General features: G+C 62.3%; 1 protein-coding gene across 2 annotated transcripts in view; it reads right to left on the bottom strand.

The window, feature by feature from the left end:
• Positions 1-26,655, bottom strand: part of RASGRF1 (Ras protein specific guanine nucleotide releasing factor 1) — a 46,564-nt gene extending 19,909 nt beyond the window's left edge. For both annotated transcript variants that reach the window (XM_068958367.1, XM_068958368.1), the window contains exons 1-10: positions 26,318-26,655; positions 13,401-13,507; positions 12,689-12,836; positions 9,267-9,359; positions 7,606-7,859; positions 4,782-4,861; positions 3,930-4,123; positions 3,236-3,345; positions 1,528-1,646; positions 842-1,002 (exon numbers count right to left, since the gene is read on the bottom strand). In XM_068958367.1, the coding sequence (XP_068814468.1) occupies positions 842-1,002; positions 1,528-1,646; positions 3,236-3,345; positions 3,930-4,123; positions 4,782-4,861; positions 7,606-7,859; positions 9,267-9,359; positions 12,689-12,836; positions 13,401-13,507; positions 26,318-26,593 (1,542 nt within the window). In that variant the 5' untranslated portion in view covers positions 26,594-26,655. The remainder of the gene's footprint in view (positions 1-841; positions 1,003-1,527; positions 1,647-3,235; positions 3,346-3,929; positions 4,124-4,781; positions 4,862-7,605; positions 7,860-9,266; positions 9,360-12,688; positions 12,837-13,400; positions 13,508-26,317) is intronic.
• Positions 26,656-27,007: the final 352 nt, after the last annotated feature.

Here is a 27,007-nt window from a genome sequence, read left to right as displayed (position 1 = left end):
TTTAATATGAGCTTTAAATTAAATTTCCCAAAAGTCTGTTGTTGTAATTATCAACTCTTTGCCATGGACTGTAATTTTTCAAGCTGGTAATTTAATGCCAGCAATGAGCAATTTCTCTAGGATTCTTGCTCAATTAACCGCAAAACTTCCACCAGCGAAAGCGTGAGTCTTGGGAACGGACTGGAGAAGACTAAGTGTTATGTACAAATCTAGGCTGTAATTTAAGTTTCTTGCTGAATAGATTGTCAACGTTTCTGCTGCTGATCAGGATCACTTCTTTTATTGCGAACTTGCAATTTTTCATTTTTCGCATGGCTCAGAGCTCCACGCGGCAGCAACCAGACGCCTGGGCCACGTGAAATGCGTGTGACTGCCCGCAGGTTCGCACGCCGACACCGGCAGACAGCTGCGGTCAGGGGAGGGCAAGCTGCCATCGCAGGATTCGCAGGTGTTAATAACAGTGCCCGGCACATTTGTCAGGCCTAAAGTGCACATAGTGGCAGCTGACAAATTGAGGTGAGCTCAGGAGATGAGTTTCAGCTCAAAATTAAGGTGAGAAAGTTTGAAAATGGCCAAAAATGTTGATTATCTTCAAAACTGGATCGGCTTTGGGAAGTCAGCCTAAATTAAAAGCGAAGATTTAAAGGGATTACTAACCACCAGGACAAGGGGATTGCTTTGACTCCAGGAGAGGCTTCCAGCCCACGGTGTCTCCGAGCAGAGGCTCCCGGGGCCGCGGAGCCCTCCCGGCGCGCGGGACAGAGCGCACAGACAGACCGGCTTCTCCCCGCTCGCCCTGGCCCCGTCGGGGGGACCCCGCACCCCAGCTCCCCCCCCGCACCTTGGTTAAGTGCAGCTTCCCTCCGGATCCGCGGGTGCAGATGATGAGGTGCTTGGAGAAGAGGAAGCACTGCCTCTCGCCCTCCTTCTTCAGCGAGAGAGACCCCAGCCGCCCCCGCGTAATCTTCCCCTTCTCCGACATCGGCACTTGGATGAGCGACCCTGCGAGAGAGCAGCAGCCATCACGGTCCGGCCGCGCTGCCGCGGGGCATCCCGGCCATGCGGGCTACCAAAGCCACGGCCATGCAGGCCGTCAAGGTCCCCCACCCCGTGGGCCACTGGCCATGTGGGCCAGCAGGGTCTGAGGTCCATCTGGAGGCTCCAGCTCCTGCCTGACCCTCCAGCCCCTCGCTGGGGCGAGGGATGATGCCACGTTCCCGCCGCCGGGACGGCGCCGGCATCGAGAGCTGCGGGGAGCTCAGGGAGCAGCCCGCCACTCGTCTGCTGGCTGAAAAACCAGTAACGGCCAAAACGCTCCTTCTTTGTCTGTGGCGCGACAAAACACAGCGCTGAGGCTGTCTGAAAGGCAGGAGCTTTGGAGCAGAGAAAAATGAAAAACGGGTTATATTTTCAAATGTCACAGCTCAGCACGCTGCGCTGCGGACGGATGCCGTGCCGAGGAGGACGGGGCTCGGCAGGGCTTTGCACTAACCAGAGAGAGGAGAAACACCAACATGAACACGGTACCTTGTCTTACAAAGGTCTGGCTGGTATCCAGCAGAATTTCACATCCTTCAATAATCATCCTCTCTATTGCCAGATTTTTCCGAATATTTTCCGTCTCACTCACTTCATCGTGCATTATCCTAAACGAGGAGAGGAGAAAATTGGAGCCTGAATGAAATTGGCATGAGACTTCCCAGCGGGTCCCGTTCAGCACACCGGAGGCGCTGCATCAGGTAAGCTTAACAATGAAGGACTATCAAGAGAATTGCAGTATTCATCTGTACAAATAAAGGCAGACACTGGAGCTCAGGAGATAGTCCAGACTGATTCGCAGGCTCTACTTCTAGATTTGTAAGTTCTGAAACGCACACGCTGCGTGCATTTCCGTTCTTGCTGGGAAAGCACAGAATCTGGATGCAGGGCAGATAAATTCCCCCTGTTCACCAAAACGCCCCCAGCGTGCCTGCTCCGTGAGGGGCAGAGGAAGGGCTGGGAATTCGCACGGACCGTCCGGGCACTGAGGGGCTGGGTGAATTTTGCTCCATCACAGACGCTCCGTGCAGGACGCGGGCAGAGGAAACGAAGGAGAACGCCTCATTCCTCGGCCCGTTGAGAGACAAAGCGTCAGAAACGGGGAATCTCAGGCGGCTCCCGTGGGCTCGTTGCCGAGACACGGGCGCGGGGGCTCCTGAAAAACGCAGACGCGCTCTGAGCTCGGTGCTGTCACCCGTGCCCACCGCAGGGGCTGGCTGCAGCCCGGCAGCACGCGTCGACGCGCACCAGCGCCAGCACCAGCGCCAGCACCAGCGCCGGCCTCGCCACGCTGCTGCAAGGCAGCCCGCAGCAGACACGGCCGGGCTCCAGCCGCTCCACGGCACCAGGCCGGTTCACACTGGCGGAGCGGGAGTTTTCTAGGTGGCAGGAGACAAGGGGACCCTCCGGGAACGCTGCTGCCCGGCGCAGAGGCGACCGAGGCTCTGCCGCCCTCCCAGCCACCGCTCAGGCCCCAGCGGCGGCGACGACCGGCGGCTCCGGCGCGCAGCCTCTCGGCGGAGCGGCGCGGCCCGCCCTGCGGCTCTCCCAGCACCCGCCTGCTGGGTTTGGGCACAGCAGACGAGGTGCCAGTTGGGGTGAGAGCTGCCGGCAGCCAGGGGAAGCGAGGGGGGATCCTGCAGGGTCCCTGCAGCCCTTCGCCCTCGGCGGGCGAGCAATCGCGCCGCAGAGCGCCGGGGAGGAAGCTCACGCTCTGCAGGAGGGGTTCGCAGCGCCCAGGCGGGCGACGGCCCCGGACGCGTCTCAGCCTCGGCAGAGCGGAGGGCGAGGGCGACGGGAGGGCAGGCTCCGGCTAAGGGAGCGCGAGCACGGGGCTAAATCCGCAGCGCTTCGCTCGCCTCCTGCCCCCGCGCATCGACCCCACGGACGGGCGCCCGGGGCGTTGCGGCGTTCGGCAGGCACCAGGCAGCTCTCTGGGGGCTGACGGCTCAGCACTGGTTTCGGAGCCTGGGAGGAACCGAGCACCCTGCAGCTTCTCCTGCATCCCACCCGCGCAGGACGGCGCTGTGCTCCGTCGCCACTGCCGCTTGCTTCGCACTGCAGGGCCTCCGCGGACACCTCCTCCGGCCCCGGGCCGGAGCCCACATCGGCATCGCACGTCTGCGCCCAGAAGCCCTCCCGGCCCCGCTGGGCCTGCCTGCCCGGACACCTCTCCCTGCCCGGCCGCGGGTCTCACCTGGACAGCTCCTCCAGCTTGGACTTGGCGTAATCCAGGCTGTTCCTCTCCACGTGCTCGTGGGGAGTGTGAGCCAGCAGCTCGTGCAGCGTCAGGATGTACCTGGGGATCTGCACCGTGGCAAACGGAGAGCGAGGGATCAGCCACGGCACGCAGCTCGGGGACGCGGCCAGCTAGGAGGGGGCATGGGGGACCACCAGCCTGGTGGCTCCGCCACGGGCTTGGGAGGCTACAGGAGCTCCAGACCTTGCGGTCAAACGTAACGAAAAGCAGGAACGGTCTCAGGTTTTGCCCAGGACCCTGCTGTGCCCCATCTCCCTCCCCCCCGTGCTGGGATGACCATGTCCCACAGCTCCTTCGGGGTGGCACGGTGGGACCCAGGAGCCCTGGGCCGTGCAGTACCAGCCTCCTGGGAACCCAGCAGCTCCGTTACGAGGTTGCACTTAAAATTCATCCTCCCGCCGCTGCTCTGCCGAGCCCAACAGGCGCTGCACGAGCTCCAGCAGCGGCCGGAGCAGGACTCGGGAGCGCAGGCTCCGTGCAGGGTCCTGCCGAGGCCACCGCTGCCCGGGCTTTGCCTCCCAGCCACGCGGTGCCTCCTGCAGGGACGCGGGCTTTGCGCCACTCCGCCCGTCCCTCGAAGCCGACGCTCCAGTTTGCATCTTTGGGGCCGATGCTGGGAGCCGGTGATCACCTGGAACATGGGGTAGGTCAGGAAGGTCTCCAGGGTCCTCTCCTCGCAGTCCGGCTTGGCCTCGTAGTGCTTCAGCAGCTTGTCGAAGTCGCGGTTCTGCTTGCAGTGCGCCAGGATCTGCAGGCTGTACTGGTGGTTCCTCACAAACTCCTGGTAGATGTTCAGCATGGGCAGCAGGATGTCAAACAGGTCAGCTGCGAGCAGACAGGCCACGACATGGAGGTTAACGCCCTGGTCCAAGCCTGCGCCCCGGCATCCAGCCCAGCCCAACCTTCCTCTCCCTCCTTGGGTGACCGCTCGCTGCCTCTCAACGTATTTATGGGCCCTACGTCTGCACTGTTTGGGTCTAAAGCCGGGCTCCCCTGGGGATACCCGACCCTCTGCCGCTCTCGAGACCCCTGGTTTGGGGTTCTGCTCCCACAGGGACACACTGGGCACATCGGGGGCCCGAGTGTGCAGTGTCTGCGTTTAATACACATGCCTTCAGCAGAAATCTCCGTATGACTTAGCTGGGGGATCAATCAAAGCAGGATCTGTCTGATAACATATCAACGTTCTTTAGCACCAGAACAGTTTTCAGGGCGTACGGGAGAGTCCATTTATTTCACTAACATGCAGAACTAGGATACTTGAGGAACTGTTTTTCTTCCTTTCTTTTCTGATCAGGTCCTTGTATCTATGAGCGACGTTACTAAGCCTCAGAGGCTGGCGACAAGGTGCAGTGCAATGCATTTCGTTGCTACAGCTGATGAGCAAGAAGGTCTGTAAAGTTTCATTAGGAAGAACAGCACGGGCAGGATTTTAACCAGAGAGCAGAGAACGAAACGCAACGAAGGGGTGTCACGCACTCACCCAGCACAAGCGTTGGCCAGCTGGATATTCTTGCTTTCAGGCCTTGGTAAAAGATTTGGTGCAAAAACATGATTGTTTCACTGAAAGAAAAAAAAAAAAAGAGGAGGTGAAAAGGCAGATGAACAAGAAGCTAATAAAGAATAATTAAATCACATGATCGCCTCCAGCGGGGAGGAGGAAGCCGAGGAGCACAGAGGAGAGCCCTCAGACTGGCCGGGGAGACAGCCTTGCCCGGGAAGGATGCTGAGGGAGGCGCGCGGGGAAGGAAGGAGGAGGCCAGAAGGGCAGAGGGAGGAGCGGCGCGGCCCCACGGGTGCTCAGGCTCCCAGAGGGAGCTGCTCTTCCCGCTGACGGCTCCCAGCTTTGGCCAGGGCTCAGCGGAAACCCGCACAGCAAGGACCAGAGGCCAGCACGGGCGAGGGGGCTTTCGGCCGAGGGACGAGCTCCAGCCGGGCAGCCCGTCCCGCCGCGGACCCTCCGGACGGAGCGAGGACGCCCCCCTTGCCATGCCCAGAAACGAACTGCAGCCTCCTGCAGAGCCTCACCGTTAAACCGGCAGGCTCGCTGTCATCTTCTCTCCTGCAGACTTCCAACCCCTAAATCCAGGGGGCCCCAACCTGCCTTTACTGCCCGCAGAAGAGCCGTCTCCCACCGTCCCCGTCCGCCTCTGCGGAGAGCGGCCGCTACAGCAGGCCAAAGTGCCACCAGCTCCTCGGTGGCCAGCACCGGCCCTCTGCCACTTTGCAAGTCTCCGTTGCCTTTCGCTGCAGGCTGGAAACTCCTTAGGGTTTCCCCTTCAGTCTCGCTTCCCCTCCCTTTGGGAAATTTGTGCCTTTTGCTGGTAACCACCACTCATCTCCGCTTGCCGACAACAAGGCAATGGATTCGTTTAATTTCCAGCCGTCGACAAATCACCTTTGCGTCCCCCTGGCCAGGCAGCTCTGCCGCCTCCCCTGCCCCAGCGTTGCCCGCGCGCTCGAGACCGGCCGGATGACTGCCGTCTCCTCGGCGCGCGGCCGCGCTGCTCTCCCTGCTCCCTTCCCTCTTTACGGGACTTTTCCGTACCCCTTCGAGCACTCTGTGACCCGGCAGACGCTATCTGCATTGCTCTTCGCTGCCCTCCGACGCCAGAGGCGCGCGTCCCGGGCCGGCGCGGGAAGGACCCGCCAAAGCCTTTGCACGAGGAGCGGCGGCGGGGCCGGCGGAGCGCGAAGGCCGGCCCGGGGCACGCTGGCGGCGGCGGGGGCCGGGGCAGGGGCTGCTCCGCCGCGCGCTGCCCCAGGCAGGGGCTCGGAGCCGACGGGCAGGTCCGAGCGCCGGCCGAGGAGCCGCTGCGCTAGCGCTGGGGGCTCCGGCCGCAGCTCTGGATTTTTCACTCTTTGGCCCCCCAGGAAATCCCGAGGCAAGGGAGCCGGCCGGATGGGGACCCGCGGAAGGGGACCACGCGCCGGGGGCAGCGGCTGCTCGCTCCTTCGCTGCGCCGGCCCCAGCCAAGGGGCCGTGCCCAAGCAACTCCCAATTTCTGGGAAAACCGGCATTTGGGTTCTGCAGTTCAGGTCCATCCCTGCTTCCCGACCAGGCCTGGCAGCTAAAGCAGCCCCGCGCGATCGCCCCGACCGGGAAGGCTGCAGGGGGCTCGGGGCGAGCACAAGGAGAGTACTGTGCACCCGCAGCCATGGCCGTCGCCTCGGCCCCGCGCAGCCCCCGTCCCTCGCCCCCGCGGTGCAGCCCCCGTGCACCCATCACTTCGTCCCCGCGGTGCAGCCCCCGTCCCTCGCCCCCACGGTGCAGCCCCCATGCACCCATCACTTCGTCCCCACGGTGCAGCCCCCGTCCCTCGCCCCCGCGGTGCAGCCCCCATGCGCCCATCACTTCGTCCCCATGGTGCAGCCCCCGTGCGCCCATCACTTCGTCCCCACGGTGCAGCCCCCGTCCCTTGCCCCCGCGATGCAGCCCCCGTGCGCCCATCACTTCGTCCCCACGGTGCAGCCCCCGTCCCTCGCCCCCGCGGTGCAGCCCCCATCCCTCGCCCCCGCGGTGCAGCCCCGCGCACCCGGAGCATCAGGGCGGCTCCAGCGCGGCAGCGGGAGAGACGCCGCCTGCTCTCTCCGTCCCCGTGGAGGCACGCTCTCCTCTCTCGCTTGCCCTTCGCTGCCCACGGGCTGCCATCAGGGCCAAGAGACACCGTCCCTCCTAACTACCCTTCCCCAGCCCCCGGCCGAGAGCCTCCCACCGCCGACCTGCGCTCGTCTCAGAGACGGCTCCTGGCAGCCTCCGACCACCGCCAGGGCACGAGAGCGCCCAGCCCCGCGAGACGCCTCGCCCGCGGCTTTGCCCCTCACCCATGGGGACAGCGCGCTTCTATCGACGGCTTTGGCGGGGCTCGGGCGGCCAGGCCCCAGCCGCCTCGCAGCCCCCACGGCCGGAGACAGCAAGGAAGAGGCACGGAGAGCCCCGGGGCAGGCGAAGGGCTCTGCAGGACCCGGGGCATTTCACAGAAACGCAGAACGGCCGAGGTCAGCAGGGACCTCTGGAGATCATCTGGTCCGACCCCCCTGCTCGAGCAGGGTCACCTCGAGCACCTGGCCCAGGACCAGTCCAGGTCCAGACCAGTCCTTGCACCGCGTCCAGATGGGTTTTGAACATCTCCAGAGAAGGAGACTCCAGTTTCCTCCGCTTGCTCCTGACGGCTTGCCACGTTTGCTCCTCGCCCGGCTCCTGGGGCCCCTTGGGGCCACCGAGAGCGCTGCTGGGCAAAGGGGCACAGGGCTGGCGCACCAGCCCTGCCTCCGCGCCCCAGCGCGGCGGGGCCGGCCGCGCTCACCTGTTGAGGAAGATGCTGCTGACGTCGTCGTGCGTGATGGGCGGCTTCTTGGAGCTGGCGGCCATGCGCAGCGGCCGCAGGAAGTTGTTGACCAGGATGTGCAGCTGCTGCACGTACTCGGCCTCCGCCTCCAGCATGCTGAACACCACCTGGTTCCTCTTGCGCATGCTGTCGGCGTGGGGCGACCTGATGTAGTCCTGGATGATCGTCTTCCATTTCCGCCGGCAGAGCCAGCCTCGCAAGAAGCTCTGGACCTGCAGAGAGATTAACGACCTCGTTAGGGGCTCGGGCCGACGAGCCGGGCAGGCGTTCTGCGCTCGGCACGGTGCAGAGACCACACCGCTCTTCAATTAATAGCATTGCTGAGGAGACTCTCTTGCATTGCATCTGCAAGGCAGCAACGTCTAATGACGTTTCACCGGCTTTGTGCTGAGGTGCACATAATGGTTTCTGATATTTGTACTTCTCTGATTCCTCCTGGCTGGGAAACGAACAATAACTCATTTAAATGCACTTTCTTACTGCAGACAATGTCCTCTTTTCCCTTTTACAGAGATGAATGCAAGACTCCTACGAGAAGAAAGGCTCCTGTATTAACTTCTGACCTCCCCGCCGCACAGACACAATACCGGGCACTTTCCTGCCAGCAGGACCGTGAGAATACGAAAATACTCAGCCTACCTGGTGCTTAAGCCTAGCCATCCATCTGCCAATTACCTGCCGAACCAGCGGGCTCGTGCACCCAAAATCCCAGACGGTAACAGACAGAGATATATTAAGACAGCCAGGAAAAAAAACTTCCAATCCTTGCTCACATAAATAAGCAGCAAGCATCGGCAGCGCATCCCCGTCCGCACCGAGCCCTCTCTGCCCGCGCACGTGCCCGCTCCACGCCAACACGAGCGCGCAGGGCTCCAAACGTGGCGTACCGCTGCCGGAAGCGGCCCGGGGACACGGGCCCGAGCGGCCGGAGCGTCGCTCCGCTCTGCCCCGCACGCACAGAGGCGGCCGCCCTCCGCAGAGCTTTCCCCCGGCGAGGGATCCACGGCGGGACCCGCGTGCCGCGCCGGGACAGCGCTGATTTCCTCCACGCCGACGCGGGGAACCCGGGGCGCTTTAACGCCCTTGTCAGGCTTAGCTAGTTTTCTGCTGGTAGCGTTAGGAATATTAGAGCAGGGTGTATAGCAAACAGCGTCTGGCACGAAGCACAATTTGTTCTCCCCGAGAACAGTTTATTCTAAGAAGATTTCCTCGCGGGATCTCAGGGGGACTATTGCTCCCTGCAGGGAAATCTGCTTGGGTGCTGGTTTTTTCTTCTTGAAAATAAAAGTCTTAACAGACGCCTTTGGGGAAGTGAGATGTAAGGGCCACTACTAGCGTGCGAGCTGGCACGGGCAGAGATGCCTCAGCCAGCAGGGGAAAGCAGCGCGGACCCAAAGGATTTGATGCAACGAAGATTTTCAATTTTGCAGAGCATGTTTTCTTTCAAAACAATCCGTAAGAGGAGATATCTCCTCAGATAGCGCCCCCCAGGCACTCTGACAGTAACAAGGGCCGCGTCTCAATCTCCGAAAGAAGCATCCGGGCAAACGGTCGCGCTGGACGTCTCGGAGGCAACGCTCAGCCCCAGCCTGCGCCAGCCCCGCTCGAGCGCAACAAACCTTTTTGATTTTCTTGATGTCGCTGTCGTCGTCGCTGGGCGCGCTGGTCTGGCCGGACTGGATGCGCTCGTTGTCCTTGAGCAGGGAAGCGATCTGCGGACACAGAGCGCGTGAGCAGCAGCCTCGGCCCGCCGGCTCCCGACCCGCACGCACCGCGCACGCACCGCGCACGCACCGCGCTCCCCGTCACAGTCGAGCGATTGGGTAAAATCCTTCTGTTCCTGCATGGTACTGAACAATGGTGCTTGCTCCGTATTAAATTACGCATATAACCATACCTTGTGCTGATTCTGCCTTTAACGAGACATTGCTAGATGAACCAAATAAAAAAAAAAAGTATCGGAAACATCAGTTAAGCAATGACTTTTCTGTACCCCTCCGCTCAGCACACTCACTGAACACCCCAACAGAAACAGGCAATTCATAGGTACAGCCGGAAATCCTGCCAGGCACCGAACGCAAGCCACAGCGCTGTTTGCTCAGCGTCTGCACGTGTGAGTTGACCGATTGAAAAATGAGTTGGAAAGAAAATAGCAGGAAAATCTGAAGTCATTTATACCCTACAACTTGCAGACAGGGACAAACTTGAATTTAGTCCCAGCTTCCCAGCACAACTTTGATTGCATCCTTTCAGTTCAAAGCCGCACTTGCGCTTTTCCCACGCTCCTTTGTCCACCTCCTTGTCCCCCCACCGCTTTAACCGTTTCGAAGGCTACAGGAAAGGGGGAGAACGGGAAAAAAAGAAAATGCACCATTCGAAAAATAAAACCCAGGAAAACTGTGAACTTTGGTTTGATAGAAAGTAATAAAAACAACTCTCAAAGAGTATTTTCCTGGGGGGGAAAAGGTCCAGTTTTGGAGAGAAGGGAAGAAAAAAGGAAGGTTTCAATTAAGACATTTTTCAGTCAGGGAACCCGCTTTTCAGTTAAGCTGGGAATTGAGAGCAATAGTAATTGTAATACAAGCAAAGTGTGTGCTGACTTCTTTGGTATCTGAACTGCTGGAATAACATGGAATATCAACCGAGGACAAGAGATGGCTGCCTGGAGAAGGCGCACAGAGGTAGAAACTGCTCCTATTACATGGTCCCAGCACCAAAACAGGAAACTATTTCCAGAAAATTCTGAACATTTTATATGAACTATATCTCTTCTGAAATGTAATTAAAAAACAAACATACAAGCATACTTTTTTTTTTCCTGAAATAACAAGCTAAAAAACGCTCCGGGTCAGTCTGATCACCGCGGTTCAACAACGCTCGGCGACCACCTTTCCCTGCCAAGTTCTTCAGAAGGGACCTGAATCTCCTAACGCTCAAAACCAAGCGACTTCCACGGAAAACGGACCCGTTGCCTTTCGGGGGCCGCCGCAGTGGCGTGGCCGCGGGGTCGCCGGCTCTGCCAGCCGCCCCGCCGGGCCAGCAAATTCCTAATTAATTAACGATTAGGGTTCATCAAACACAGCTCATTAAAAACTAAATGAAATTATTTCAGATTCCCTATCAATTAATGGCTGACAATGACTCTTCTCAGGGCTGGGAGCGAGGCTTCAACTGTTTGGCTGATAAACAGGCAGCCTGGGAAAAGGACTGGGTTTTGTATTTTTGCTTCTTTTTTTGTTTGTTTGGTTTTTTTAATCGAGTAATCAAAATTTGCACTTTAAAGGTGAAGCCGATTATTTGATCTCTACTTCAAAGAACGAGGAGGAAAAAAAAAAACCCACAACAGCAGCAGCAGCGACACAAGGTGAAGTCAAATGTGTTTGAGCACAGAAAAATGCTAATTGACCGCAACTCGTTGCCAGTCCCTAGATTATTGGTTGCCTGGCATTTCCAATCCGTAACCCCTCAGCTAGCGTCAGGGTTCGCACACATGTCCCGCTTTGCCTTGACTGGAAATGTCAATAGGCGGCACTGATGCCTTAATCCCGCCGGAGAAGCATGATTGAAAATTTGACCCAGGGTGGATTAAGAGCAGAAAAGGGATGTAATTAGGGGCGCTCACAGCATGCTCCGGAGCGGAAGAGGGAAACAACTGCAGTTTCGGCTAACAGCCCGGGCGAGCCGCCCAGCCCGGCTCTCGCCGCCAGCGCGCCCCGGAGAAGTCGTGGGGTGACGCCGTCGGGCCGGGCAGCGCCGAGCCCGCCCGAGAAGCTTCCTTGGCCCTGGGGAGACCCTCAAGAGCCAGCCTGACTCGCGGGCTCAGTTTGGTGTCCACGAGCGCTTTGTTTCGGTCCAATTCAAAAGGTTACAACGGGAAGCTACGAAAACGCAATAGTCCCCGCAGGGCTCCTGTCCACCTGGCCCCTCTCTACACACAGTCTGCCATGTGTGGGAATTTCAGGTATTTTGAACGTTTGTCCTGATTCGAGATGGAAAAAACCCCCGGTACGCCAGAAAGCTCCGCAGCGCCCCAAACCCTCCATCCCGGCCGCCTCCAGACGGTTGCGGACAGCCCAGACGGCGGGAGACGCCCCGGGATGCGGGACCGCCCGAGGGCTACGGCCGCGGACCGCTGGCGGGGCGGCTGGAGACAGGCCCTTCCCCGGCGGCAGTCCGGCTGGAGACAGGCCCTTCCCCGGCGGCAGTCCGGCTGGAGACAGGCCCTTCCCCGGCGGCAGTCCGGCTGGAGACAGGCCCTTCCCCGGCGGCAGTCCGGCTGGAGACAGGCCCTTCCCCGGCGGCGGTCCAGCTCGAGACAGGCCCTTCCCCGGCGGCAGTCCGGCTGGAGACAGGCCCTTCCCCAGCGGCAGTCCGGCTGGAGACAGGCCCTTCCCCGGCGGCGGTCCAGCTCGAGACAGGCCCTTCCCCGGCGGCGGTCCGGCTCGAGACAGGCCCTTCCCCGGCGGCGCCCGCCCGGGGCTGCCGGAGCCGGCGGCACCGCTCACCCTTCGCGCAGCGGCTGGGCTTCCCCGCCGCTCCGAGGGCCCCCGCCACGACGCCAGGGCGACGGCCTGCGTGACCTGAGGGACGCGCCCGTCCCCACCAACCCTTTACGCTAACCCCCCCATGTATTTGGGCTACCAAAATGATTGCAGCTTGCGTTTGGCAAAGGCGGATTCCCTTCCCACGGGGATACAGGCGCCCCTTCCCTTCCCCTTTCTTCCTCTAGCTTTGCACCACCCCACAGATCGTAACACCAGCTATGCACCACAGAAAGGGGGTCTAGTCACGTCACATACGATTAAAAAGAAAAAAAAAAAAAAAAAGAAGGCAAAACATTAAAATAAGGAGCCTCCATCTCTCCTCGGCGCCGTACGCGTCTGACACCGCGGGGGCATCTCCTAGCGCTTCGCCGCGGCCGGTTCTCCGTCCGCATCCGGCAGCCCGGCCCAGGCCGGGACCCGCGCGAGCTGCCTGCGCGGCGGCCGCACAACGCCGCCGGCCCGGGGTGGGCGACCGGGAGCGCCAACGCGCTCTTTACCTCGGCTTTCAGGCGCTCGATCTCGATCTCCCCGTCCTCGATCTGTTGTCGGAGTTGCTTGGCAACAGTCTTCTCCGTTTCCACGATCTGAAGCAAATGGAGGTACTTCTGCATCAAAGCTTCGTGCTCGGTCGCCAGGTTCCTGTAACTGTGAGGCGGGCGCCGCCGTCAGGGCGCTGCGGCCCCGGGCCGACGAGCCCGCCCGCCCGCCCGCCCGCCGCCCGGACCTGCACCCGCTTCTCCCAGCCTGGCAACGGGGTCGCTCAGCACGGACAGGACTGGGATTTGGGTGTATTCGGATACAACGAGGATTAAAACAGGAAAACGGAATGCAAACTGTCGAGGAACTAGTCGGCCACGGCGAAGGGTAAAAAGGCCAAACCCGTCTCACCTACCACCTTCCAAGAGCTGCCCGGGGAGGAGGACAGCTGCGGCACGAGCCGCCCGACGGACCCCGCTCTCGCTAGGAGCCCGCGGCGCGCGACGTTCATCCGGCCCCGCGCGCCATCGCCAGAGCGCGAGCTTCTGAAGGACCTCTTCCGAGCGCTCGTGCTATCTCGGACGAAACCCCGACAGGGCGGCGCGGCAAGCGGCGCGGGCCCGAGGGACCCGCTCCCGGCCGCCGCCGGCACCCGGGGACGCCGCTTCGCCGCCGCCGCCGCCCGCAGGGGACCCGCTTCGGCCCTGCCTTCGCGCTTGCAGAGGGCCGTACCTGGCGCGGGCGATGGCTGCCACCCACTCGTCGCAGTCCTTGGCGTCCTCCGTCCTCAGCTCCAGCGCCTTCTGGTTCTCGTGGTTGAAGTTAACGGTGAAGTAATGCTGCAGGAGCGAAGGCAGGACGGGGTTAGCCCGCTCGCTCGCGCAAGCAAGCCTTTCCCTGCCAGGAAGGGCTCCTCCTGCCCTCGAGCTCGACCTCGGACCCGACTCGGCAGGTATCTCGGCGCCCGAGGACGCCAGGCCAGCGCGAAACGGGGCGGCCCCTCGCCCCGGCACGGCTCCTCTCGGCGAGGGGGAAACCGCCGGTTCCTCGCACGGCGCCGTGAGGGCCTCCTCACCGCGCGGCCTCAGGGACGGGGCCGGAAGGGGCTGGCCGGGCGCAGCTCCCGGCGCCCTCGGCCCTGAGCGGCGCCTCCAAGAGCGTCGCCAGCCCCGCGAGGCCCCGGCGGCGCCCTACGGGGGCCCCCTGCCAGCCCAGGAGCCATCAGGCCTCTCCTCCGGCTCGCTTCACAGCGCTCCGGCTTCACCCGGGGCCGTCGGGGAAACCGGGCGCGGACACGGGGCTGCGCGCGGGCCCCTGGCCCGGGGCCGCCGGCTTTCCCCCCACCCCGAGGACGCCGGCCCGCGAGCTTCCCCTCGGCCGGGCCGGCGCTCGCGGCCTCGGCCCGCCACCGGAGCACGCTGGCGTCCCAGCTCGCTCCGTCGCTCGGATTCACTCCCGTACAGCACCCAGGAAGCGCAGCGCGTTGGAAAGGAGGAAGTCAGTCTGTATTTGAATAATAAAACTCCCACCGCCTGTTATCTCCTCCTAAAGTACGATCCGGCTCTCTTGTCACATCCCACGCGACGGCCCGGGAGCGCTTCCACAGGGGCTCCGCGCGCCGGCCACCCGGGGAGGACGGGGACGGGCGGCAGCCTCCCCTCCGCCGCCGGAGCGCTGAGCGGCGCCCGACCGGAGGCCAGGAAGGGGCAGGATCATCCCCCCCCCGCCGACCTCCAGCATCCCCCAGGCCACGGCTTTCCCCAGGGCAGTTTTAGCTAAGGGGCCATCGCTGCCCAGCTGAGGGACATCAACGGTCTGCGCAGCTTCCGTTCCCCTCCTCCTGCGCCCTTCCTCGCTCGCTCCGAGGGCTCCTCAACTCGCAGCCCCGTAGGCGCTCGCGCCCCTTCATCCAACCACCTCTCGCTCTTCTTTCTGAGAAGCTCAGCAGACGCGGCTCCTCAAGCCTCTCTCAGGAGGCGTTTTCCCAGCCCTCCTCCGCCGCCGGCAGCCCGCCGGCGCGCAAAGCCCCCGTCCGCGCGGAGACGCGCCTTCTCCCTTGCGCTGCGCTTCAGGAGACGCCTAGCGGATGTGGCAGTTCTGCCTAAAAAGAATGACAAGAAAACACGCTTAAGGCCACAAAGGGAAAACGGGGGAAAAAAAAAAAAAACCCAGGAAACGCCGCCAGCCCCTCTGCGCCCGCACCAAGGGCAGCGGCGGTTCCCGGACCGCTACCCCGCTTTCCCCAGGCCCTGCCTCCCGCGCCGCCCGAAGAGCCGGCCATCGCGGGCCATCCACCGCAGCCGGCGCCGCGGCAGACCCTGCGAGAGCCCCTCCGCTCCTCACCCCCGCCCCGACCGGCGCCCTCCCCTTCGCAACTCGCCTACGGTCCGCCCCAGCCCTCTGCTCGCGCTCTCGGTCCCCGCCGCCATCGATGCCTCGGGACCAGCAGGAGCGAGGGGCAAACCGCGGGGACGCAGCAGGTCACTGCAAGCCGAACGCTTGGCAAACGCTGCTGCCCGGCCCCCGCGGGTCTCTGCAGGGCCGCTCCAACCTGGAGCTTTTCCGAAGACTCGGCAGGGAGACGGCGGCGAGCGTTTCTCCGCACGGGCTAACAACGCGCTGTGCTTTGCTCTCAGGGATCGCCGGGCTGCCTCAGCCCAAACTTTCCACAATAACGCAACCTGAGCATGACAAACTGCAGCTTCAGCCGTCGGTTTGGCAAAGTTCAGCAGCCGCAAGCCGTGCGCTCGCGTAGGAGGCGTCGAGCCTGCCGGAGCAGCGGCCACGCGCGCGCAGGCACGCCTCCTTCGCGGACCTCGGCGCGCGGTGCAGACAGCCACCAATTCACCATCATATCGATAACGGTCGCTCTCAGTTCCCCCAGGCGCGGCAGAAGTGACCGGCACAGATGGCACTTCCCTGGTGCTCGCCACCACCGCGCCTTGGCTAGGCATCGTGCCTGACCCGCCGCGGGAGCCTCTCCCCAGCGGGGCTGCTGCGGGCGCCGCGGCACGGCCCTCGCTCGAGCGCACCGCTGCAGACCTTCTCCCAGCCCGACGCCAGCCGCAGCTGGGGGAAGATGCACACCGCTTCTCCACGATTTTCCAGCTGCAGGTCTCTGTTTGCACCTCTTTTCTCCGTCAAATTTTTAACGTGATAATCAACGTAAAAGCTTAAAAATCGGAGCTTGCGTTTGGTGTCTGTGGAGCTCCCTTGTCGATCTCAGCCACCGGGGTCTCTGGGTGGGAGACCCACATCCTCGTGTTTGCAGATCACACCAGTAACCAGACCGCTAGGCGTTGGCGCAACCCTATAACAGCAGCCCCCCCCGCCAGAAACTCTTTTTGCTCTATCGCTTTTTCTGTAAAAATCCCCAGCATCAGTTTGGCTATTTTTACTGAGACAAGAGAGTACAATAGCAAAATGCTGCTCGGGAGCTATTTCTGCTTCCAGAACCTCAACAGATGACTTTGAATTAATGAAGGAGACTACCCGAGTGATTAATGTGCAGGGACTATCTCCAGGGAAATGTCCTCCCTCGTGTCTGCTGTCCCTCGGCTGGCGTTGTTAGTGCCGCAGACGGCTCTGCCCTTCCGCCACGCAAAACGCCGCGGAAGGAAACCCTCCCGGACGCGCACCCGACCCTTGTTAGGGGGCCGCGCCGAGGGAAGGGGCTGCCAGCGGGGCTGCAGCTGGTGCGCGGCGCGCGGGCGGCAGTCCCCGCGCCGCGGGGCGTCACGGACCCGCTGGGCCGCAGACGCGACGCTCCCCGGGCGGCTGACACCCCGGCCTCCCTCCGCGGGACCGGGCAGGGGCCCGGGCAGTTCTGGGGGGGAGCGTGGGGAGGAAAAGACCCCTCCGCCTCCAACCTTGCGGCTTTTCCATTTCAGGCCGCTATCCTGCAGGGGGGCAGAGTGGGAGGCCCAGCCGGAGGACGTCCCGCTCCGGCGGCGAGCTGGGCTCCAGGCGATGCAGCTCCCCGGGGAGCCGACCCAGGAGGGAGTCGACATGGGTTCCCATCAACCCTGAGACAAGGGTCCTCGCTGACCCCGAGATATGGGCCCCCACTGAGCCCCGAGCTGTGGGTCCCTGCTGACCCCAAGACATGGGTCCCCACTGAGCCCTGAGATGTGGGTCCCTGCTGACCCCAAGACATGGGTCCCCACTGAGCCCTGAGATGGGGGTCCCTGCTGACCCTGAGTCAAGAATCTCCACTGATCCCAAGACATGGGTCCCCACTGAGCCCTGAGATGCGAGTCCCTGCTGACCCCAAGACATGGGTCCCCACTGAGCCCCGAGATGTGGGTCCCTGCTGACCCTGAGTCAAGGATCTCCACTGATCCCAAGACATGGGTCCCCACTGAGCCCTGAGATGTGGGTCCCTGCTGACCCCAAGACATGGGTCCCCACTGAGCCCCGAGATGTGGGTCCCTGCTGACCCTGAGTCAAGGATCTCCACTGATCCCAAGACATGGGTCCCCACTGAGCCCTGAGATGTGGGTCCCTGCTGACTCTGAGTCAAGGATCCCCACCAACCACAAGTCATAGGTCCCCACTGAGCCCCGAGATGTGGGTCCCTGCTGGCCCTGTGACACAGGTCCCTGCCAACCCCAAAACGTGGGTCCCCCCGACCCCAAGACGCTGTGGCTCACGGCTCGGACAGGTTCTCAAAGACACGGTGCCTCCCTCGAGCCCCCTCTGGAAACGCTGCTCCCGCTTTCCGTGGGGCTCAGCGGCGAGCCCGGCGGCCTGGCGTCCCACCCCGCAGCGCTGGGGCATCGCCACCGGCCCCGTCCCGGCTGCGCACGTTCCCACGCCCGTGTCTGCTCGACACGGCATTCGCACCCGCCCGTGGCAGGGATGCGCGGGTTCCTCCACTTCTTAAATACAAGGAAAAGGGAGAATTTCAGAGAGCGCGTGTTTGCCGTGGCACTTTGGGGGTTCCCACACTGGGCTCTTGCTGGGATGTTTCCTTGTGGCAGTTCCCTGAGACACAGCTCCCCTCGTCCCGCGACCTGCTTCTCCTCAAGGGCGATGTGCCACGTCGCGCTTCTGCGGAGATGTTTAAGCATTCCAGGTGAGCTCTAGCAGGGCTCTCTGCTCTCTGCTTGATTTACTGCACGCTGCTCCCGCAGCTTCACCAGCGTCCCTCCCCGCGCTCCCCCAGCCTGCGCTGCCGCAGCCCTGCCGCTGCCCTGCTCCCGGGCACCGACCCGCCGCCAGACCTGGTGGTTTTTTCCCCAATCTGCTTCCAACAAACCCCCAGCCACCGCACACGCAGAGGAGCGGCGCACCTATTCGGGGCTCACTTGCACACGCTCCGGCTAGCGAATGTCACCGCGCTCTGCCCCACGCGCCCCTCGTGCAACTCCCACGCGTCAGGGAGCACGCGGAGCTAGGAGATGCTCCACGGCCGTGGGGAGACCTGCCGCGCTGGCCCCAGCTGGCTCCCAGGACCGGGACGGGGCGCGGGACCCGTTCCTCCCCCCTGCCCTGCCGCCGCAGCATCCGGGCACCCTCGGCTCTGGCAGCAAACCAGCCAGCGCGGCGGCGGCGGCTGCGGAGCCCGGCTGATGTCGGCACCTCAAGTGTGAGGACAGCTTTCCTTTTCAGCTACAACTTGATAAAACACCCCCGCGCGCCCCTGCCCCGCTCCTCGGCTCGCGCTCGGTGCCTTCGCTGAGGCCGCTGTGGGCTGCGGGGATTCGTCCCCGGCGCGGACCCGAGCGGCTGCGGAAATGCCCCCAGCACGGACGCCCGCGCGCGCGCGAGCAGCGACCCGCAACCCCTCTCCGCAGCGCACAAAGCGGCTTTGTTCTGCCGCCGCGTCGCCCAGCGGAGGCTCCCGGCGGCCACGACTCGGCGCGCTGCCCCCGCCGCGCGGCCGCACCGGGGACGCTCCCTGCCGCGCCGGGGACTCGCCTCCCTCCCTTCGCCCGTGGCGGATAGGTACGCGGGTGCCCGTTCGTGGAGCTGATGGTTATTACAGCTGACATAAAGGGCAAGGGAGGAGAATTTTCCTCCTTTGGATGGATGAGTCTAAAAATCCACAGCAAGCAACGGTAGCTTTTAACTTCACTGACCTAAATACCGTGCGCGCTGGGAAGGCAGGACCTGCGACTCAGATGGGAGCAGATGGGTGGCCGGGCAGCTCATTTGCTTACAGACAATAACGAGAAACCCCAGAGGCAGCAATTTCTCTCCTCTGCCTCAGGGCACGCTGTAACGTCGCTCGTACACGGGCACCAGAGCTGAGCACAAACCGTGCCCGAGGGGCTGCGATGCCCCCTTCCCGGGAGCGCGGAAACGCCCGGCAGCGGGATCCCGCTTGGGGCCGAGCTCTCCGCTCCGGAGCTGCCCGCGGCGGCGGCGAGACCTTCACCCACGGGAACGTGGCCCCACTTGTTTCCTTTTGTGTAGTAACTTTTTTTTTTTTTTAAACTGATCATTTTTTTTCCCTTTCTAGAATATTGATTTTCAGTTCTGGGTTGTTTTTTCCCCCCTCATTTGATCCTCCTGTCTTGCTCTCTAAAGCCCCGGGTGTCTGCGCGGCGCTTCCTCCCAGCAGCAGGTTTGTGCAGGAATAAACACGACAGCAGTGCTGCGCGCATTTTTCCGCCCCCTCGGAGGTGCAGCGATAATGCGCCTATTTGTCCGGGGAGCAACGGAGCGGAAAAGCTGATCCCCTGCCCATCCGTTTTGCGCGGTAAGTGGGAGCGTCAGGGGAAGCCTCCCCGCGCCCAGGCGAGCAGCAGACATCTCGCTCGCCCGGCGCTGCCAGCCGGGCACCCGGGGGACCCCGCACCGCTCGATCCCCCCTCCGCGCGCGGCTTGGAAATACAGAGTTCGCGTTATTCCCTACAGCAGTTAATGAAGGAAACGGTGTCGCACCAGTCCCCTAAACGCGGTTATATTTGACATCCATACTTCTGCCAAATTTTCCATCTGGATATTGCCATTGCTACACTGCCTCCATGTCTATGAATTCGCAAGAAATCTGCAAATTTGGTGCATGCAGCTGAGAAAATTTATCTCCGCCTCCTGAGCTGATGGGGCCGAGTTAGGAGGGAGAGTTCTTTCTTCTTTCACCCTACTACTTTGGCCAGTTTCACAAGTCTGCTGGATGAGAACGTTTGATGAAAAAGAAAGGTTTGGCATCAGGTTTAAACCTCGAAAACTAGCAGGGAAACGCGTGGATTTGTGAGTAGCATGGGTTTGAATTCACAAACTGCAATTTATGTTCAAAAATTCAGATTTCCTGTGGATATATTTAGGCTTCCCGCGCTCCTGGTGCGAAGGCCGAGTTACTACCATGTTCGTCTCCTCGCAGAAAGCCTGGCTAAAAGCACCTGAGCCTAGAAAAAGTTTTAATTTAAAGGTTACAAAGCTCCAACAGAATAATTGGCAGGTTGTCAAGGCAAAGACCAAAATGAACACATCAAGGGGAACTAAGCTGATGGGAAGCACCAAACAGCATTCTTTAAGTCAAGAGATCTCTTAGTCAGAAATGGTCCATAAATTTTTCCCAAAAGAATTCATTTTGAGAAAAGTCCCTCCTGACTTTTGAATGCTGTTTTATTTCTCAGCTTTTTGTTCATCTCTCATATGTGAGAGCACTCAGTCTTTTTCACTTACCATAAACCAAGCTCTTTTGACTCCCAGGCTCTGGCAACCCAAATATTTCAATAAATATTTTGCAATTACTTCAGCTAAGGGTTTTGGTGCAAAAACATCACATTTTCTCTCAACAATCAAACCGCCTGACAGCTTATCTGATAATATCTCCCTACCCCAAACTGGGTTGCTTAACTAGGCATCCAGCTACAGAAGCTTTGGAAATTGGAGATTAAGTATCCGATCTTGAGACATCCATGGCAAACTTTAAGGACTGTGGATCTACAAAATCTCAGAAAAGCGTTCAAGAGCTGCACCTCACTGGCACTCGGGACATCTAAATATTTCCTATTGGCCGCGCAAGAGCAACGTACACTTGGAGTGACATCCACGGACCAGGGCGGCTGTGCAAGGACATGTAGTTCCTGTTTCCGATGACGTACCAAAGGGAGGTATTGATTATGGGGGATCCGAGCCGTTTTTAAAAACTATTTGTCAACACTTTAAAAAAATACAGCCCCGAACACTCGTGGGGGACTAGTATGTTTCATCTACCTTGCTCTACTTAGTTCACAAGTCCTGGCGAGGTTGCTCCGGCTCGCAGAGGTCTCTACGGCAGCCGACAGCTACAGGGGGCAATAAGCGCGACTTCAGGCTCGGCTTTCAGCTCGCAACGTGCTTTATTATCCCCATCAGCTACGTTATGTTTACTGCTGAGAGACTAATTTATTCAAAGACTTTAGCTTCTTTGTTCACAGAACACCTGCGAGAAGGCCAGGACTTCCAAAAACGTCCTTATTCGGATTTACATGACAAATCGGGGAAGAGTTTTCCATCCTATGACACAGGCGGCTACGGCAACGGCAGGGTGTCGGGCGCTCGGGCTCAGAGCGACGCCGCTCCGCCGCAGATCACGTTGCGTTATTCCCCTCTGGCTGAATAAGCATGATGCGAATAATCAGAACGACCGTAAGCAGCCTGTAAGCATGCTCAGAGCCCCAGAAGACAAAGTAGAGTCTTCTAGACCGTGAGGAACAGGGCACCTTCCTGCGCGCAGCCCGCTGGGTGCCCAAAGCTGGCCGATTCACAGCGCGGCGGGGCGAGCCCGGCCGGGCGAGACGCACGCCTGCCCGCGCCGGGACCGGCTCAGCTCCCGCGCCCGCACCAGCCTGCCCACGCCGGGACCGGCTCGGCTCCCGCGCCCGCACCAGCCGCCCGCGCTGGGACCGGCTCGGCTCCCGCGCCCGCACCAGCCGCCCGCGCTGGGACCGGCTCGGCTCCCGCGCCCGCACCAGCCGCCCGCGCCGGGACCGGCTCGGCTCCCGCGCCCGCCCACACCGGGACCGGCTCGGCTCCCGCGCCCGCACCAGCCGCCCGCGCCGGGACCGGCTCGGCTCCCGCGCCCACCCACACCGGGACCGGCTCGGCTCCCGCGCCCGCACCAGCTGCCCACACCGGGACCGGCTCGGCTCCCGCGCCCGCACCAGCCACCCGCACTGGGACCGGCTCGGCTCCTGCGCCCGCACCAGCCGCCCGCGCCGGGACCGGCTCGGCTCCCGTGCCCGCACCAGCCGCCCGCGCTGGGACCGGCTCGGCTCCCGCGCCCGCACCAGCCGCCCGCGCCGGGACCGGCTCGGCTCCCGCGCCCGCCCACACCGGGACTGGCTCGGCTCCCGCGCCCGCACCAGCCGCCCGCGCCGGGACCGGCTCGGCTCCCGCGCCCGCCCGCCCACCCATGCCGGGACCGGCTCGGCTCCCGCGCCCGCTCGCCCGCGCCGCGACCGGCTCGGCTCCCGCGCCCGCCCACACCGGGACCGGCTCGGCTCCCGCGCCTGCACCAGCCGCCCGCGCCGGGACCGGCTCGGCTCCCATGCCCACATGCCGGGACCAGCTCGGCTCCCGCGCCCGCACCAGCCGCCCACGCCGGGACCGGCTCGGCTCCCGCGCCCGCACCAGCCGGCCGCCCCGAGAGCCGCCCGAGCCCTGCGGCGGCTCCGCTGCTCCGCACGCCGCGGCGAAGGAACGTGCCTTTCCCGCGCCGGCCCTGGAGCACGAGCCGGGCCGGGGCGGGCGCGCTCCGGGCGCGGGAGACGGGCTCCTGCTCAGACGTGCTGCCGCCAGGCTGGGAAAGCCCGGCCAAGCGCTTCAGCCCACCGAGCAGCCCCTCTGCAGCTTTGCGTCACGTTACACAACGTTTCCTCGAGTCTCCGCTGCCTCCCTGAGAGCGCAGACAATACGTTTTCCGCCTATTATCAGCAAAAGCTTCAGAGATGGGGGTAAAACATCTGCAGTTATCTACCGCACGCCCCCAAAAGCGGCCGAGGCTTTCTGGGGGGAAGAAGAGACTTGTCGCTTCAGAGCGCTTCTGAGTTTCAAGTCAAGGGGTTTGCTCAGCGCTGCCACCTGACTCAGCGGCATGTTGGCTCTCGCCTGAGCCAGCGAGGGCCGTGGGCTGAGAATAACTCGTGGCCCCAGGGCACAGGCCTGGAAAGGCGCCTCACACCCGGAGCTGGGCGGCAAGCCCAGCAGCGATCCCGCTGCCCTTCCCGAGCACGGGGAAGGGATCCCAGCCCACGGACGGGGCTGGACGGCGCCACCGCCGAGAAGAGGGACCGAGCGGGTGCCGAGCCCGCGCAGACCTCGGGTTGCACGAGCGCAGAGGCGGGGAAGGGGCCTGCCGCGGGCAGCGCCCGCCGGGGCTCTCCCGAGCCCTGCCGCAGCCCGGGCGCCTCCGCCGCCCAGCGCCCTGATCCCGCCCGGGCTCCCCATCGCACCCACAAAACCGCCGGCCGCAGCACCCGAAACGGCAAGCCCGCGCCCAGCCGGCGGCGGGCAGGCGCTGCCCCCGGGACCCCCGAGCGCGGCAGAGCCTCCCTCCGCTGCTCGCCCCCCGCCCTGCCGGGCCGCGCTCTGAAGCCCTACCCCCAGTTGGAATAGTCTGCAAAATCCAACTGATTTGAAGAAAATTTCATTGGGGGGGAAAAGCAGGACGTAAACAGAAAAGAAAGTTTCCAGAGGTGTCCAAATCCCCTGCGTGGTGTTTCGGGTTTTCAAATAACTTTGTTCCTTTAGCCTCATGCATGCCACATGCTACAAATACACTGCATTCCTAGCCAAAAAAAAAAAAAACCCACGACAAAGCAAAATATTTGAACTTTTAAAAAGAGGGTTTTTTTCAAAGACCTATTTTTTTAAATTTTGCCTTTGTGGAGAATATGAAACCTTTCAGGTTTTACTCCAGTTAAGCAAGAATCCAAATCTGAAACTCCTCTGCTGAAGGGAACACTGTCCTCACAGTTCAAGCTGTAACTGTCTAGATGGATAAATGTCCTCAGAAAACAATTAATGGTGATCAGTGGCAATGCTAGAAATTTCCTCAGAACCTTCCTTTCAAAGAGCGGCGACGCTAAACATGGCTCTGCACCGGGTGAGCTGCAAGAAAACATTATATCTGTTTTGCAGAACTCTGACACCTTTCTTTCAGAAACCTGCCGGCTTTGCTAGCCATTTTCTTGCTTTCGCTGTCCTGGACAGACCTTGTTGCAGACCTGCACCATAAATATTCTGCTGCTTATCTCATCTGGTATGCAATTAATTAGTTTGCAAAGCAGTGGGCATTCAAGTGCTTGAGCGCTTTCATTTAAATTTGTCCCGATGAATTATACAAAATTATGAGCCAGACGCTAAACCTTTGTAAATCAGTGCAGCTCAGTGGCCTTGTAAATATTTAGTGTGAAGGCAGATCTGGCAGGACCTTACTGCGTTGTGATAGCAATCCCTCGTTTACATTGAGGATAATTCTGCCAGGTGCATTCGGGAATCAGAAGATTGTGACATCCTCCCCTTAATGTTTCCATGATGTAAAATTCCGCTTGCATCAACATGAAGAGTGAAAATGGGGCTAGCGAGCTTGATTTAAGGCCAGCCAGGAACACCGAGCAACGTCCAGTACGCTGCTATCTGAAGGGGTGTATCTGCCAACACAGGACAAGAGCGTGCCCCCGACCCGCGCGGACGCACGCCCCGGGTTGCTCAGGTAAGAAACCTGTGTAGTACCCACCAGGCTGCTCCAGTGCGAGACTAGGACTGCTAAAAGGCACGGCTGTTGCCAACAAATGTTATTTCAGTCTCAGTAGTGAAATAGCCCAGTGATTTTGGTGGCATTGCGCTGCCTTGCTATCCTAGCGGGGCTTTTTGGAGAGCTGAGCGTGCCGCGGTTAGCCAGAGACAATTAAATCAAAGTGGCTCATATCCTTATAACCCGTCGCTTGACTCCAGCCGGTCTCTCCGGGGTCCTGTCCTGCAGCCCTTCAGACAGGGCTCACCAGCATTGCACGGGGAGCTCTGCTTAGGCAAAAATTATGCAAGAGCTGCAGAGCTGGACCCAAAACGTGTGGTGACTCCTACAAGCACGCAGCCAGGGCTTTGAACGATGAGAAAACAACCCTTCCTAATCCTCGCGAGAGGCTTCGGCGTGCCTCCGCGGACGCGGGCGTTCAGCTTGGCGTGCTGCTGCGCTCCAAGCGCAGCGTTTGAGGGGTGAATTCAGCTGCAATAAGCCAGCTCCTCTCTACGCTCATTAGACCGGAGGTAATTTTGGAAACTATGGCCGCGATGGACAAGGATTTGCGTTCCCAGGCTGAAACCTGTCCTTCCTATCCCACTGTCACCTGGCACAGACATCTCTGTTGCCCGAGCGCTTAGACGCGCCCAAAACTCTGGCGAACGACACCTAGACAGACTGACCAGAGGTTTCTAACGTTTCGTGCGATGCTGTTTGCTGCCACCCCGCACGCTCCTAAAAGGTGCGTCCAGGTGACAGAAGCCTGCTTTGAGGCCTGTTATGTACTGCCTTCCCTGCTGTTCGGTCCCGAGGCACAGCGAGAGGGAGCCCGGGGGCCCTGCAATCTTCAAGGGCCTCCTAACACCTTTGATATTTATTTCGGTGCTGTTTCCACCTGCAGATATTAGCATCTGGCGACAAGCACTGCAGACAAGTAAAACGTGGCATGTGGCACGAGGAGCCCTTGACTCTGCGCTCCCCACGACGTGGGCAGCCAGATGGGCTCCTGTTCCAGGCGTGCCCGTGACTGAAGCACAAACCGGCCCGGGCAAGAAGCAGGACCTGGGCGAAATCGGCGCAAAAACAAGGCCCTGCGCCTCCCCCTGTGCTGAGCCCGGGATATCCGTTTCCAAAGCTACGGGCGCCGCACGGTGTTTGGGGACTCGCGCTTCCCTGCCAGCCCCTTCACAAACCCCGGGGCCCGAGCCTGAGCCCGGTAGCGTGGCGGGGAAGACTCCCACCCCCGCCTCCACGCACGCAAAACGCGTATTTACGGACTTTGCATCAGGCTGTGAAATTCTGAAACCGAACTCGCGAGCCCCAGCACGGCCGGAGCGATCCCCCCGGTGCGCCCCCCCCGCCAAGGCGGCCCCTTCCTCGCTCCCCCGGGCCCTTTCCCCCAAAACCTCCGTGGGGCAAAACTCGCGGGGCCGCGGCGGTGCTGGTGGCGGTGGCAGCGTCGGGGCCCGGCCGCGCGGGCGCCCCCGGCCCGCAGCGCCGCGCGCGGAGGCCGCTCCCGCGGGGCTGCGCCGCGGACACGCGTGGGGCGCCGGGCTCCGCTGCGGAACAGCGCGGCCCGCGGCCGCCGGGGGGCGCCCCCGCGCCGCAGCCAGCCGCCTAATTAACCGCGGCTAATTAGCCGTGCCGGGGGGGCGCCCCGGGCAGTGCCCGACTCCCCGCTAATTACCGGCCTGGCCGCCCCGGGGTGCGTGGGAGCGCGCCGGCACGGCGGGCCCCCGGGTGCCTCGGCGCCCTCTCGGCGCGGCCCCGGTCACGCGTGGGGCAGGTGCCGGCGCCGGCCAGGGCGGCAGCGAGACCTCGGGAGCGGTGGGGAAAGGGGCTGCGGGCGCCGGCAGCGCGGCGCCCCCTCGGCCGAGCCCCCCCCCCCCCGGGCGGCGGCGGGGGGGACACCGAGCGGGGCCGGAGCATCCCCCCCCCTCCCCCCGGGGCGGCGGGACCCCGTGCCACCTACCTGCTTCTCCAGGGAGTCTTTGGCCGAGAGGGAGGGCTTGGGAGAGGGTGCGCGGTCGCAGACGCAGCCCTCGAGCAGGTAGAGCCCGGAGGGCCGGGAGCTGGAGTCGGTCTCGAAGTAGAAGAGCATGTTCTGCAGCAGCGCGAACCACTTGGTGTGCCATTTTGTGTTGTCGGAGCTCCTCTTGCTCAGATAGCCCTTCCTGGCGCCGTCCTTCTTCGCCAGCAGCCCCAGGTAGGTGACGTGCCCGTCATTGAGCCGCATCCCTTTCTGCATGGTGCCGGGCACCGCCAGCGCCTCACATGGTCCCCGCCGGGCACCCGGCGAGCAGCCGCAGCCCCCGCGCCCGCCTCAGCAGCGCCCGCGGCCCCCGGGGAGCCGCCGGCGGCTCATGCCGCGGCCGAGCCCCCCCCCCGCCGCGGTGCCCGCGCAGCGCCCGGTGCCCGCCCGGCGGCGGCGGCTCTGCCGGGGAAGCGGCGCCGGCCGGCAGCCCCGTCCCCCGCCAGCGGCCGCGTCATGTGATGCCGCCCCCCCCCCCCCGGAGCCAATACCGGCTCCGCGGACGGGGCCCCGCGCCGCGCACCCGTCAGCAGCGGCGGCCCCCGCCGCGCCCCCCGGCCCCCCTCTCCCCTCCCGCCCCCGGGCCGCGGCGGCGCTGCCGCTCCGCGCACCGGACCTTCCCTCCGCCCC

The sequence above is a fragment of the Struthio camelus genome, chromosome 12 (genome assembly GCF_040807025.1).
Source record: "Struthio camelus isolate bStrCam1 chromosome 12, bStrCam1.hap1, whole genome shotgun sequence".
In the NCBI taxonomy this organism is placed as follows: Eukaryota; Metazoa; Chordata; class Aves; order Struthioniformes; family Struthionidae; genus Struthio; species Struthio camelus.
This window is presented reverse-complemented; position numbering and strand designations above follow the sequence as displayed.